This window comes from Leptonychotes weddellii, chromosome 12 (assembly GCF_054177405.1).
Source record: "Leptonychotes weddellii isolate Sample4059 chromosome 12, ASM5417740v2, whole genome shotgun sequence".
Taxonomy (NCBI): Eukaryota; Metazoa; Chordata; class Mammalia; order Carnivora; family Phocidae; genus Leptonychotes; species Leptonychotes weddellii.
In genome coordinates, this window is record NC_138380.1 from 41312720 (window position 1) to 41327193 (window position 14474).

Consider the following 14474-nt stretch of genomic DNA (forward strand, 5'->3'; position numbering starts at 1 on the left):
GGGTTAGCCTGGTGATGGGTATTAAAGAGGGCATGTATTGCATGGAGCACTGGGTGTTATGCACAAACAATGAATCATGGAACACTACATCTAAAACTAATGATGTAATGTATGGGGATTAACATAAGAATAAAAAAAAATTGTTTGCCTCATATTGTACTCTGTTAAATATGCAACAGCATTATATCTAAAAAAGTATACCTTAATTAAAATATATTTTATTGCTGAAAAATGCTAACCATCACCTGAGCTGTCAGTGAGTCCTCATTACTGATCACTATAACAAATAATAATGAAAAAGTTTGAAATATTGCAAGAATTACCAAAATGTGAGAGAGACAAAGTGAGTAAAAGTGTTGGAAGAACAGCACTGACGGACTTGCTTGGCCCCGGGTTGCCAGTATCCACACAGCACGGTAAGGTAGAGTGCAATAAATGAGGTCAGCCTGTATGGTTAAGATCTGAGCACTTTACTCTTTGTATGTTATGCCCCCCAAAAATTTTAATAGAAAAAATATGAGAAAAGCTTAATCTAAACCCTCTGTTTTGATCAATTTTACTTGGAAGAATACTTACCCGAGATGAAAAACCATACCTTTTAATAGATGGTCAGCACGAAAACACTCTCCATTTTTTACATCTTTCACCATGAAGTCAGCAAATTTGTCTACGTGGCCAGAGGTCCTAAGTTAACAAATGCCAAGCCAATTTGTCATTTTCATACAAATTAATACATAAACTTTACGTTCTAAGATAATCCCCCTTCTATATGTAGTATATCACGCTTATATCTGTGTATCTGAAAGATGGAAGCTCCCATATATATAATGATGTATCCATGGTAGATAATGTAGGCTACAGAAAATTCTTCCTCAAATCTATCTCCACCCTTTCCTCCAAGCTCTTCCATCCCACAGGAAAGAGACATCAACTAGATTATACTCTTTTACAAGTTGTCATAAAGTATGTATGAATCAATTAATCCATGCCTATCTCATTATTAACGACTTATGCAAAGGCCAAAACCAGGGGGAATTTGACTAGGCAAGAATTCATAACTCAGTATAGATCCTGAATCTTAAGAAAAGAGTTTTCTGTCACCAAAAACTGTATGGACACTGGTATTATCTCTTACACATTCCTATTAGTGGAGCAAGTAGCTAAAGAATAGGTTGTCTTGATCTTTTAGATCCCTCATCAGGAATTCATCTTGTTTTTATTGGCTGAAATTACTGAAAGAGCCCAAAGGATGCAAACAGTGAAAATTAGCTCTTTACCAGGCAACATTAAATGAAGTGATGAGATACAAAATGTAAAGGATTCTTCTTTCTATATTCTAGCAATCCTGCCCTGTTTTCAACAATGTTAGTAGGAATAAAATAAATTTCTGCACTAACACTTCAACACAAATAGTAGTTATTTGATTTTAAATGTATACACACCTTTGCCCAGAACTTCTAAAAACTTAGAATAAGGAAATAATCATATATATACAAAATCCATCTATCAGGATATTCAATGGACTCAAAAATCAGGAGCAATTTATTTTTTTAAAAGATTTACTTATTGGGGCGCCTGGGTGGCTCAGTCGTTGGGCGTCTGCCTTCGGCTCAGGTCATGATCCCAGGACCCTGAGATCAACACCTGAGCCGAAACCAAGAGTCAGCTGCTTAACCAACTAAGCCACCCAGGCGCCCCAGGAACAATTTAAATGCCTATGATATGGCACTAGCTAAATAAATTATGGTATACCCACAAGAGAGTACTATGCTGTCATTAAAAATGCTTTAGAAGAATATTTAATGACATAAGTAAATGTTCACCTACATTACATGAAAAAAAGCAGTGTGCTGCTAACACAGATGTATGTACAGGACTTACGGAGAAAGAAGACAGGATAAACACAACGATTTTGACATGGCTGTCTATGGACATTAGGTGTATATTTTGTCTTTCTTTATTTTCCACATTTTTACAATGAATCTGAGTAGTTTTTGTAATCAGGAGAAGTTACTTAAATATGCATATTAATGAATTTCAGCCCCCAAAGTAGAAATCTTACTTTAAAACTGGCTCAGGGGTGAGCATGGTACAATCAATCTCCAGGATCTGTTCCTCTTGGATAAAGTGCTGCCTCCAGGTCTGAATAATATTATTCTTCAAAGCACATCCAACTGGCCCAAAATCATACAGACCACTAACACCTATAAAATATGAACAAGGAAAATCCGTACTTTACCTTGTCACTCCGAGCAAATTAAAGCAAGGAGATGTACGAAACTGTACGACTTCACATATTCCCTAAAGAGGTATTAAAGTCAACAATTCAAACCCCTCAATACTGAAGGGGTTATTTCCAGCTAGCTAAGAGAAGTAAAATTAAAAAGCTCTTACTCCATTTACTACTTCTATATTAAGAATCCCAAGTAGGATTAGCAAAAAACTAAAAGCAAAAGATGTTCCTCCATATATGAGAAACAATGAAAAACAGATTACACTTTTCTGCCATAGATCTAACTTGTTGCATCAGCTGATAACAATGATGAATTTTAGCACCCAATTCTCTAATTTATTCTTGGATATACAAGCCACTATATTTAATCTTGAGTATATGAGCCACTATATTTAAACCTCAAGTTAAACATTTAGAGATCTGCTTAGCCAAACTCAAATCAAGTTTCAGGGACAAAGTACTAAAAGTCTAATACTGTTGGAATGATCTCCACCCACTATGAAAAATACCACTGTACATTTAATCAGTGAATTATATTTGCCTACATACCTTCACAAAGCATTCAGAAAGATGTAGAGATTTACCTACATACCTATGAAGAATGTTTTCTCCTGGCAGTTGCCATAAAGAATAACCTAGGGACCCTGGCTTCTCACTGCCCTTGTGTGAAGGTGCACGATACAGTTGGCCAGTGTTACAATGGCCCTCAACTGCTCCAAAGAAGAGTCTGATAGGTACATGGACATATTAAGTGCTTCATACCTGGGCCCCTAACAATTCCCTACATCCAAATGGGAAAAAAGCAGTCTTTGAGAATAAGTAGGATGGAAAGGAATAAACAGATTTTACACCAAATGGCCAATATTAAACAAACAAAAGCAAAATGTTCTCTGTTTTATGTGACCTGATACAGTTATCGATTGAAAAGCCATGTTTTTGATTTAAGAACAATAGTAAAGTGACCAACAACATAATTGCGCTATCATTAATCCCCTACCTCCATAAATAGCAAAAGCTTGATCATAGAAAAACCTCCTCTTCAGGGTATCTTCCATTTTTGCTCTGTCTACAATGTCATCTTTGGGTTGTAATGCTAACTCCTGTAATGGATTTTCAAATAGAAAACGTGTGATTAGGAGTGAGAGGAAATACGAATTTATATATGTGAGTTTGGTTTATTCCTCAGCAAAATTCAATACAAAATTTATCAGACAAGATTTTGATGCCTTTAAAAAACAGAAACCTTAGGGTTTTTTCCCCCCTTTCAGTTACAAAAAAGATCCCTTTAACTTAATTATTTAGGAAGATTAAGGTTACTTAGATGCAGATACTGATAAGCAATATCTGAATTTTTATTGGATCACTGTAGTGAGACAGTGACTTAGAACTCCAAACTATTTCAGTTTGGTGGTGGGACATTTACTGTTTGAAAGATTTGGGAGCAGGTATCAGATGGATACACCTTTTCCTTAAAAGAAAAAAAAGTTTAACACAAAACCATTATTTCCAGGGATAGAAGAATTTATAAAGAAGAGCAAGCACAAAAAAAAAAAAAGCACAATGCCTTCCAGGGATATTCGCGGAGTGTATTAAATCTAGGATTTAGGGGAGGGTTGGGTCAGAAGTCAGGGAGACTTCACAGACAAGGTGACATTTTGAGATGGAGCGTGAAAGCACGAGAAGTCTGCCAGGTAGCAGATAAGAAGGCATGCTGGATAAATAGAGATAAGGCAAATGATACTGTTCAGAAACTTTTCTAGGTCTTTCCCACCCAAAGACATTAAATAAAGATGACATTCCTCTTTTAGGATCCCAAGACTCACCTTTGCTTCCAGAACCCTCTTCCGGGCTTTGAGCTCAGCTACAGCTTTGTCTACATCTACTTGGGGTGCTTTATCTTCTTTCAGTTTTCGAACAAGATCTCCCTAGCCAACAAAGAGAGTTTATATTCAGGATTGGTTTCAGAAGTCAAGAAAAGTTATGAATGTGTTTTTAAGCATGGCTTTAAAAAGTATCTGTGTAAGAATGAGGCCATTCAAATGTTTATTATGTGAGATGTCATTATAAATAACTGAAGGTCTTTGCCCTCAGTATTTATAATCCAGCAAAATACACAAACAAGTATACAAATAACTATGTTCTAAGGGTGATTAGTACTACTGTGCTTTTTTTTCCTTTTGGGAGAGGAAACAGGTGGAAAAGGAGAGGAAGGCATTGATAAAAACTGTGACAAAACTTGGAAGCAATCAAGATGTCCTTCAGTAGGTGAATGGATAAACTGTGGTATATCTAGACAATGGAATATTATTCAGCACTGAAAAATAAATGAGCTATCAAACCATGAAAAGACATGGAGGAATCTTAAATGCATATTGCTAAGTTAAAGAAGCCAATCTGAAAAGGCTAATTCTAAGCTATATGATACTCTGTAAAAGGAAAAGCTATCATATTATGTAAAAGGCAAAGAGTAAAAGGATTAGTGGTTTGCAAGAGTTAGCAGTGAGGGAAACATGACTAGGCAGGCACAGAGGATTTTTAGGGCAAACTATTTTTAGTAACAAACTATTCTGTATGATACTATATTTGGTGGTTACACACCATTATATTTTTATCAAAACTCAGAGAATGTAAAACACCAAGAGTGGATCCTAATGTATGTAAACTATGGACTTGGAGTGAAATGACATATCAACGTAGGTTCATCAATTGTAACAAACTGTAACAATTTGTAACAAATTCTGGTGCAAGAAGCTGATAGTGTGGGAGGCAGTATATATGTGGGATCAGGGAGTATATGGGAAATCTCTGTGTTCAGTTTTGTTGTGAACCTAAATTTGCTCTAAAAAATAAAAGTCTGTATACATAAAAAAAGCAACATGAGGAATCTGGTGATTGAACTGTTGTTATTTTGATTATATCAATGTCAATATTGTGGTTGTGATACTGTACTAGTTTTATAAGATGTCACCACTGGGGGAAAGTGAGTTAGGGACACAAGTGATTTCTCTGTATTAGTTATTACTACAAGCCAGTCTACAATTATCTCAAAATAAAAAGTTTAATTTTAAAAAGTAAAAACAAAAACAAAAAACTGTGAAAGAACAAGGTTAGTACTGAGAACACAAAGAGCCAATAAATAAACCACCCTCCCCTTGAATCTCTCTCCTACTTACAAAAACGACCGTCCTGGTTTTCCACCTACTTTGACCATTTCTTCTTAGTCACAACTAACTCATATTCCTCTGCCCTCTTCTTTTTTTTTTTTTTTAAAGATTTTATTTATTTATTTAATTGACAGGGAGAGAGAGAGAGACAGCATGAGAGGGAACATAAGCAGGGGGAGTGGGAGAGGCAGAAGCAGGCTTCCGGCTGAGCAGAGAGCCCGATGTGGGGCTCGATCCCAGGACCCTGGGATCATGACCTGAACCGAAGGCAGTCGCTTAACCAACTGAGCCACCCAGGCGCCCCCCTCTGCCGTCTTCTTAATTGTTACAATTTTTCCTTGATAATTTCTCTAGAATACCTTATTCACTTCCAACAACCTACCACCTGTACACTGATTCCCCCACTTACAGTAATGTGGTGGAGTAAGGAATCTGAAAAAGCAAACAAACAAAACATTACCTATTAGGTCTAAGAAACTTCAAGCTGAGAAATTAAAGTTGTCAAATTGATAGAGCCTTTGGGTTCCCAACAGAAGTAACTGCTCTCTAGAGGAGTAGACCTTCCGCATAGGCCTTTTAGGATTTTCACAGATCGAGGTCACCAAAATAATAAGCATTCAACTCAAAATTTAAAAACCCATTGAGGAAACAAGCCACCATAGGTGAGACTCCGTGGAAATGACAAATAACAGAATTAGAGCCTCCAAAGTATTAGAATGATCAAATATACTTTTTTAAATGCTTAAGACGTTAAAAAGGAAAGGAAAAGAAAAGAAGTCAAAAACATGAGCAAAGAACTAGAGACTATCAAAAACAATCAGGAAACCTGACAAATAACCACACAGGTTCCGGTCCAAGAAGATGACAGAGGAGTGGGGGAGGGGCAAAATGGGTGAAGGGGAGTGGGAGATAAAGGCTTCTAGTTATGGAATGAAGTCACAGGAATGAAAGAGACAGCAAAGGGAATATGGTCAGTGGTATTGTAACAGCACTATATGGTGACAAATGGGAGCTACACTTGTGGTGAGCACAGTGTAACATATAAACCTATCAAATCACTATGTTGTACACCTATGTAACATTGTGTCAGCTATGCTTCAATATATATAAATAAATAAATAAGGGGGAAAAGAACCACACAGATCATCTAGAAATGAATCACTGAAATTAAAAACCCACTGGACAGGTTAAACAGCAGATCAAAGTTGAAGAGAGAATTAGTGACTTACAGCACAGACCTGAAGAAATTATCCACGCATAATCCATGGAATGGAGCAGAGAGACAAAGATGTAAAAATATAAACAGGGTAATAAGACACAGAAAAAAGAGAGCCTGACATTCATCCAACCAGAATTCTCAAAGAAAATAAAGAAAATCCGTAAGATTTTGAAAAGATAACGACTACGAATTTTTCTGTAATTGCTCAAAGACATGAATTATCAGATTTAGGAAGCACCATGAAATCCAAACAACATACAAAACAAAAACCTACATCTAGAAAAGTCTATAAACTTATGAGAGAGATTAGAGACTGGGTTTTAATTCCCGATCAGCTAATTGTGAAACTTTGAACAAGCTGACACCTCTCTAAGCTTGTTTCCTCAACTGTACAATCAGGATAACAATACCTCACTGAATTGTTATAGAGTAAATAAGGAATGCCTGGGTGGCTCAGTCGTTAAGCACCTGCCTTCAGCTCAAGTCTTGACCCCAGGGTCCTGGGATCGAGCCCCGCATCGGGCTCCCTACTCGGCGGGGATCCTGCTTCTCCCTCTCCCACTCCCCCTGCTTGTGTTCCCTCTCTCGCTATGTCTCTGTCAAATAAATAAAATCTTTAAAAAAAAAAAAAAAAGAGTAAATGAAACAATTTAAGCAGAATATTTTCAATAGTACCTAACAAACAGTAGACACACAAAAAATTATAGTTACCATGCTATAAAACACCCCAACTTGGTTGTGGCTGAGTTATTTTTCAAATACTTCAAACCCAACTTGTTTATACAGAATTATTTTTCTCTGCCCTAAACTTGTTCCTTCTCCTATGTATTGCTTTCTATTTGTTAACAACAAAAAAACTACCATTTCCCGAATAAGAAACATCAAGTTATCCTTCTTTACTGCCAAAATCTGGTCAATTTCAAATTTCAATCTACTGTCTCCCTTTCACACCCTGTAGACTCGATTGCTAAAACAGATTACCAATTTGGTTCTCATCCAAAGTGTCTACACTAAGATACGTTCACCCCAAACTATCCTAATGCATGTCATTTCTCTCCAACCTTCGTAAATCTTTTCACAAGCACATAGCATTCCTAATTTGGTGACTGTTCCTACCCCCATGCTTTCAATAACGTTTATCCTCAGGGCACCTGGGTGGCTCAGTCAGTTAAGCATCTGACTGTTGCTTTCGGCTCAGGTCATGATCTCAGGCTCATGAGATAGAGCCCCATGTGAGGCTGCCCGCAGAGCGTGAAGCCTGCTTAAGATTCTCTCTCCCCCTCTGCCTCCACCCCTCCCCAACTGCACATGAGTGCGTGCTCTTTCTCTCTAAAAAAAAATTAATACTACTACTAATAATAATGTTTATCCTCTTATCCAAAAGCACTTCCCTTCACTTAATGAAATTCACTTCGTGAATATCCCAACCTTACAATAGCTTCCCTTAAGGATGTTTCAACTAAAGGCTGAGTTTTCTCCCATATCCCTTGATCCTCAGAGGCTGGAAATGGAATAGATGTCCTCCTTATTCCCCAATGCACTTTCAAACTGATTCTTCTTTGCTACTTCTAAAACCCAAGTTCCTTTGAAGGACCTGTCATTACCCTTTCCCCTTGTTGCTGACATTTTCTTAAGCTCCCACTTACTTCCCCTCACTAACAGTTTTCCTTTATGCGATGCACTCTACTTTAGATTGTCCTGGTCAGGAGGTGACAAAGATGTTTATAATTATCTAACCTGGAACCTAACTCTGCTTACGTGTAATGAGAAGTATTCTCCCAGTTTTTACACTGAGTTTTCCAAGAATGCACCCAGGAAAATGTAATTTAAAGGAAGACTATATACTGTTTTTGTTCACAATTTTACAGAGAGTTGGTATTATTTGCAACAAACAAAAAATAAGATGGGACCAACAGCAATGTTGTCTGGTATCTGAGCAACCAACAGGATATACGTTTATCCATGTGTATCCATTGCAACTACACTCAGTGTAAATCTATGTATAGGTAGGAGCATCTACTTACTTCCATATAACTTCCAGTGGATTCATACCCAACAATTTACATATTGAAATGCACATTATTTTATCATAAATTACTTTATTTCTCTGTATTACATTTAAAACATTATGTGTACACATATTTTTCTTTAATTAGATCTTGTAGATATTTTGTATGAATTTCATTAGTGGATTCCAAAATATCTGGTGTAAAAGGGGACACTAGGTCTGAAAGTTCAGAGCCACTGAATTAGTTATTCCTCTTATTCTTTATCATATGCAAATAAGTCTGGTCTGTTATCACACTAGCAGTTTTTATTCTATTATCCTGACCTCTCTAGCTAAAGAAACATCTTCAGTCATCTTCTAACTTTATTTTGGCTTCTTCATTACACTTACAGTAACTGAAGTCACCCAATCAATGCAGTGGCTTATTTATTTACATGCATTTTATTTGTCCCTGTCAGAATAAAGTACGCTCTTTAAAAATGGGAATTCTGGCATGTCAATTCTGGCGCTCAAATACTTATTGACTGATACTACAACCTAAATCTAGCAAAGTACAAAGCACTTAGTATTCAGGTAAATATCTACTGACTTATTCTTTACTCAGTGCTTCCTCTCCTTTTCTCTACCTATCAGAACACCTATCTCATAAATGTTCACTAAAAAAATAAATAAATAATAAATAAATAAATAAATAAATGTTCACTAACAGGGCTTTTTCATGAGGATAAGAATTCTGTGAAAGCCTTTGTTTTGAAAAGAGGTAGGCAAATGGTAGTTCTTTTTGAATGTCTGAAAGAAGTAAGCAAGTAGTTCTTTCGGATATCTAACCACTCTGTGTCAAGAGTTAGCACTCCCACATACTTCATCTACCTTTTCTTTTGAAGCTTCTCAGAGAATACTAGCAAGCAAGGCCACAGTAAAGGCAGGAAGAATTTAAAATAAATTCCCCTGAAAAACTTTTTTTTGTTTGTTTTTTAAGATTCAGGTACAGAACACATACATCAAGGTACAGAACACATACATCAAGTGCAACTATTAAAAAGAAGCAGTGTGGGGCACCTGGGTGTTTCAGTCAATTAAGCATCTGCCTTTGGCTCAGGTCATGGTCCCGGGGTTCTGGGATCAAACCCTGGGTCGGGCTCCTTGCTCAGCGGGGCCTGCTTCTCCCTCTCCCTCTGCCAGCTGCTCCCCCAGCTTGTGCTCTCTCTCTCTCTGACAAATAAATAAAGAAAATCTTTAAAAATAAATAGATAGAGGGTGCCTGGGTGGCTCAGTTGGTTAAGCGACTGCCTTCGGCTCAGGTCATGATCCTGGAGTCCCAGGATCGAGTCCCGCATCGGGCTCCCTGCTCCGCGGGGAGTCTGCTTCTCCCTCTGCCCCTCCTCCCTGTCATGTGCTCTCTCTCTCTCTCATTCTCTCTCTGTCAAATAATAAATAAAATCTTTAAAAATAAATAAATAAATAAATAGATAGATAGATAGATAGATAGAAACCGTGTGAGAGTAAGGATTCCTACACTGAGTTAATCATCTGTAAAATGCAGTGAAGAAAGGAAATAATCATGTTTATTCTGAATAATAGAATAATTAAACCATGATTTATAATGATCCAATCCTGAAAACAAAAGAATTGGAGGTAATCTAAACATGGAATGAAGGTACTTAAACAGTCCTAATATCTAATTATTTTTCTTCCTTCTTTCTTCACTGCTCAACTATATTTTGGGTTGTGTTTGCATGTATGTGTGCGCCGAATAAAACTGACATGAAATATCATCGATATCTCTAAATTATCCTTAAGAAGCTTAGTCCCTGGGGTGCCTGGGTGGCTCAGTCGTTAGGCGCCTGCCTTCGGCTCAGGTCATGATCCCAGGGTCCTGGGATCGAGCCCCACATCGGGCTCCCTGCTCTGCGGGAAGCCTGCTTCTCCCTCTCCCACTCCCCCTGCTTGTGTTCCCTCTCTCGCTGTGTCTCTCTCTGTCAAATAAATAAATAAAATCTTTAAAAAAAAAAAAAAAGCAGCTTAGTCCGTGGATAAATTCCTACCATAAAGACATATATTAGAACTAAGAGCCTATGATTATAAAGCAGAGTAGCTATTAGATGAGAAATCATTCCAAGGGATCTTCTTCATGGATCCTTCATATATATCATGGTGCATATTCAGCCAGCCAAGAAAAACCAACAAGAAAACATTTCCTCACCTAGCTTTACATACACGTAGGTAGAAGAATCCTGTTATGATTGAGTTCATCTCAGATTCCCCAATGTTTTATAATTATTGACAAAAACTTCATAAACTTTTCATTTGCCCTTTGTGGATTAAGCAAGAGCTTTAATGGGTACTCTTAGTCCAGAAAATCAAAGCAGAGAAAAATCCAAGGCTCTTCACCCTAAGTCTTCTTACTACTACCAAGATACGAGTTTCATCTGTGTCTTCCCAATCACAGCAAAAGAAAATTTGAAATACTGAAACTCAAGTAATATTATTCACACATCTATTCCTACCATTGGCATTTCACATGGTAAATCATTACAAAAGACCTCCCAAGAAACCACTAAAAATGCTTTTCTAGCACCCCATCTCACCAAATTCAGAAGACATCAATCCTCTCCTAAAGGTGCAAAATGTTTTCAAACTGGCAGTCACAAGAAAATGTGAGCTCCATGCCAGCAATGGTTTGGTAAAACTAGTACCCCCAGTAAGCCACAATCATCTCAGAACAATACCTAACATTTTAGCAAGAGCTTACTATATGCACAGTGGGCAGCATTCTCAGCACTTCACATGAACTATCTCATTTTAATGTTTATAACTCCATTCCCATATTACAGATGAAGAAGTTTGGCTACAGAAAGGTTAAATAATTTGCTGAACATCACCAGCTAGTAGACAGTGGAGTCAGATCCAAACTCTGGAAATATAACTTCAGAGCCTACACTTTTTTTTTTAAAGATTTATTTATTTATTTGAGAGAGAGGCAGAGAGAGCTGGGGGGAGGGGAGGGGCAGACAGAGAGGGAGGGAGAGAATCTCAAGCAGACTCCCCACTGAGCGCAGAGCCTGACACAGGGCTGGATCCCTGGACCCTGAGATCATGACCTGAACCGAAATCAAGAGTTGGACGCTTAACCGACTGAGCCACCCAGGCACCCTACAGCCTACACTTTTATTACTAGATGCATCAACACAAAAATATGCCAGGGTATAAAGAAAGCCCATTTAGCAATTCTGCAAAACCTCTCCGGTTTTGACAATTATTAAATTTTACTACAGGTTTAAAAAAAAAAAAAGTCTTTCTTGGTTATTTTTTTCCATACTAATTACTTTGTTAGAGCATCAAGTTATATCCACCTAAATCATTTCAGTGACCTCTTAATTCCAAGCAATGATACTGAAAATACATAACCAAATCTCTACACCACTTCCTCCCCAAACCTCCAGATCAAGTGAAAGTCATCTCAACAGATCCTGTTTGCACTGAGACCTTGAGATAGAATCTCACCTCATGTTTAGACAAAGCTGGGGCTGGGGGGGGTGGCATTCTTGACAGGAGAGTATGATCAACACAATTAAATGCTGAAGATAGGTAAAATGATGATTATTGAAAAGTACCCTTTAGGGTAGCAGGAAAGGGCAGTAGTAGAGGCCAAGGGCAGAGGGCAGCGGATAAAGGAATGAAATAAGAAATAAGAAAGTGGAGACAATGAGAGGATAAGAGAAAACACTGAGCTATAAAGGGTAAAACAGGCTGGGGAAATGGGAGCTTCTGGGGGCTACATTCCAAACAAGAGCCCAAATCTGTCTTCATATAAATCAGACACTTCCATTCCCCGAAAACATCTGTTCTACAACTTCTTGGCCTTAGAACCTCTTTATACTGTTAAGAATTACTGAGAATCAGGGCGCCTGGGTGGCTCAGTTGGTTAAGCGGCTGCCTTCGGCTCAGGTCATGATCCTGGAGTCCCTGGATCGAGTCCCGCATCGGGCTCCCTGCTTGGCAGGGAGTCTGCTTCTCCCTCTCCCGCTCCCCCCTCTTGTGCTCTCTCTCTCTAATAAATAAAATCTTTAAAAAAAAAAAAAGAATTACTGAGAATCCCAAAAAGTTTTTGTTATTGTGGGTTATTTCTACCAATTTTTACTATATTAGAAATTAAAATGCAAATTTTAAAATATTAATTCATTTAAATAACAATAAAAGCTCAATATGTGCCAATGTGCATAAAAATAACATTTCTGTGAAAATAATTGTATTTTCCAAAACAAAACAAAAAGTAGTGAGAAAAGGTTTTATAATTTTGCAAATCCCTTAATTTCTAGCTTAATAGAAGACAGCTAGATTTGCATATCTGCCTCTCTTGCAATATAGCATTTTAATGGTGAAGTATACAAAGAATACCACAAGTTAGAAAAGGGAGAATTTTAAAAGCTTTTTCAAATAGTTGTGGATATTCTTCTTTTAGACTATACCCAAATTCTGACAAGTGGTAGTTTCTTTTTTTTTTTTTTAAAGATTTTATTTATTTATTTGAGAGAGAGAGCACATGAGAGGGGGGAGGGTCAGAGGGAGAAGCAGGCTCCCTGCCGAGCAGGGAGCCCGATGCGGGACTCGATCCAGGGACTCCAGGATCATGACCTGAGCCGAAGGCAGTCGCTTAACCAACTGAGCCACCCAGGCGCCCCAAGTGGTAGTTTCTTAAAGATTATTTCATAAAAGTTAATAGCAATGTGGAATTGGAAACTATACCAATGAACTTTTTATACCGTTACATTAAATCTATTAATGTATTTTAGACTCTGAATAAATCTTTTACCAATATTTGATTCCATAACATCAGGCATTGTCATACGGAAAATACTGAGTTATGTAAATCTTCTAGATACTGACCCACTTATTACACTATATCAAAAAAAGTACATTTGTTAATATCACTACTCATCCCATCAGAAAAGTCTGTAAATACTGTGAAGCTGTCTAGTTCATGCAGCAGATAATGTTTCCAAAACTCTACAATTAACCAAAAGCCTGATTTTATTATTGGCTATAAATACTATCAGTTGTTTTCTTGAAATGACAGGCGCTCTTCACTCATATTTCAGAAAATGAATGCCCAGTAGCCAAAACTGAATTTTACAAATAGCGTTCCATGAAAATAAGCAGGTAGTTCAGCTTGCAACTCAAACAATCATACAGATGTTTTTCCTGAGACAATCATCATATTTCCGTATGCTTTACGTGTATTTCCCATTTTGTCACACAGAACACTAAAAAGGTGTACAAAGGTCTGGATTTAATAAAATTAATAATTTTTGCTGCTCCATCAAGGACACTCTAGAGCAAAACTTTTTTTTTTTTTTAAATGTTAGGATATGACAGAGTATGATGTGGTGTCCTCGTGTGTTTAGTTCTAAGGCCAGGCAGTTTTAGCCACCATGATTTTTATATCTTCTGTGCAAATAACACAGTAAAAAGTGAAAATAACATCTCAATTTCATTATGAAAATGGCTTTGACTTTGAAGACCTCCAAGGGTTTGAAGACCAGAGAACCACTGCCCTACAGCAACTGTTCCCAAACAAGATACTCCAAGACAGAGGTTTTTCCAACACGTGGTAAAAGGAAAAAAAAGACACTGTATTAGATCTTTTTTCCAAAACTAAACCTATTAAATATAAAAAAGCTGAATAAAAATTCAATTTTTTTTTAGTTTTTTAAAGATTTTATTTATTTATTTGAGAGAGAGAATGAGAGAGAGAGAGAGCACAAGAGGGGGGAGGGTCAGAGGGAGAAGCAGACTCCCTCCTAAGCAGGGAGCCCGATGTGGGACTCGATCCCAGGACTCCAGGATCAT

General features: G+C 37.4%; 1 protein-coding gene across 3 annotated transcripts in view; it reads right to left on the bottom strand.

The window, feature by feature from the left end:
- The window catches only part of GARS1 (glycyl-tRNA synthetase 1), a 48014-nt gene that overhangs the window by 30049 nt on the left and 3491 nt on the right, over positions 1-14474 (bottom strand). For all 3 annotated transcript variants that reach the window (XM_081800321.1, XM_081800322.1, XM_081800323.1), the window contains 4 exons: positions 4057-4158; positions 3231-3333; positions 2063-2204; positions 596-684 (listed from right to left, as the gene is read on the bottom strand). In XM_081800321.1, coding sequence (XP_081656447.1) covers positions 596-684; positions 2063-2204; positions 3231-3333; positions 4057-4158 — 436 coding nt within the window. The remainder of the gene's footprint in view (positions 1-595; positions 685-2062; positions 2205-3230; positions 3334-4056; positions 4159-14474) is intronic.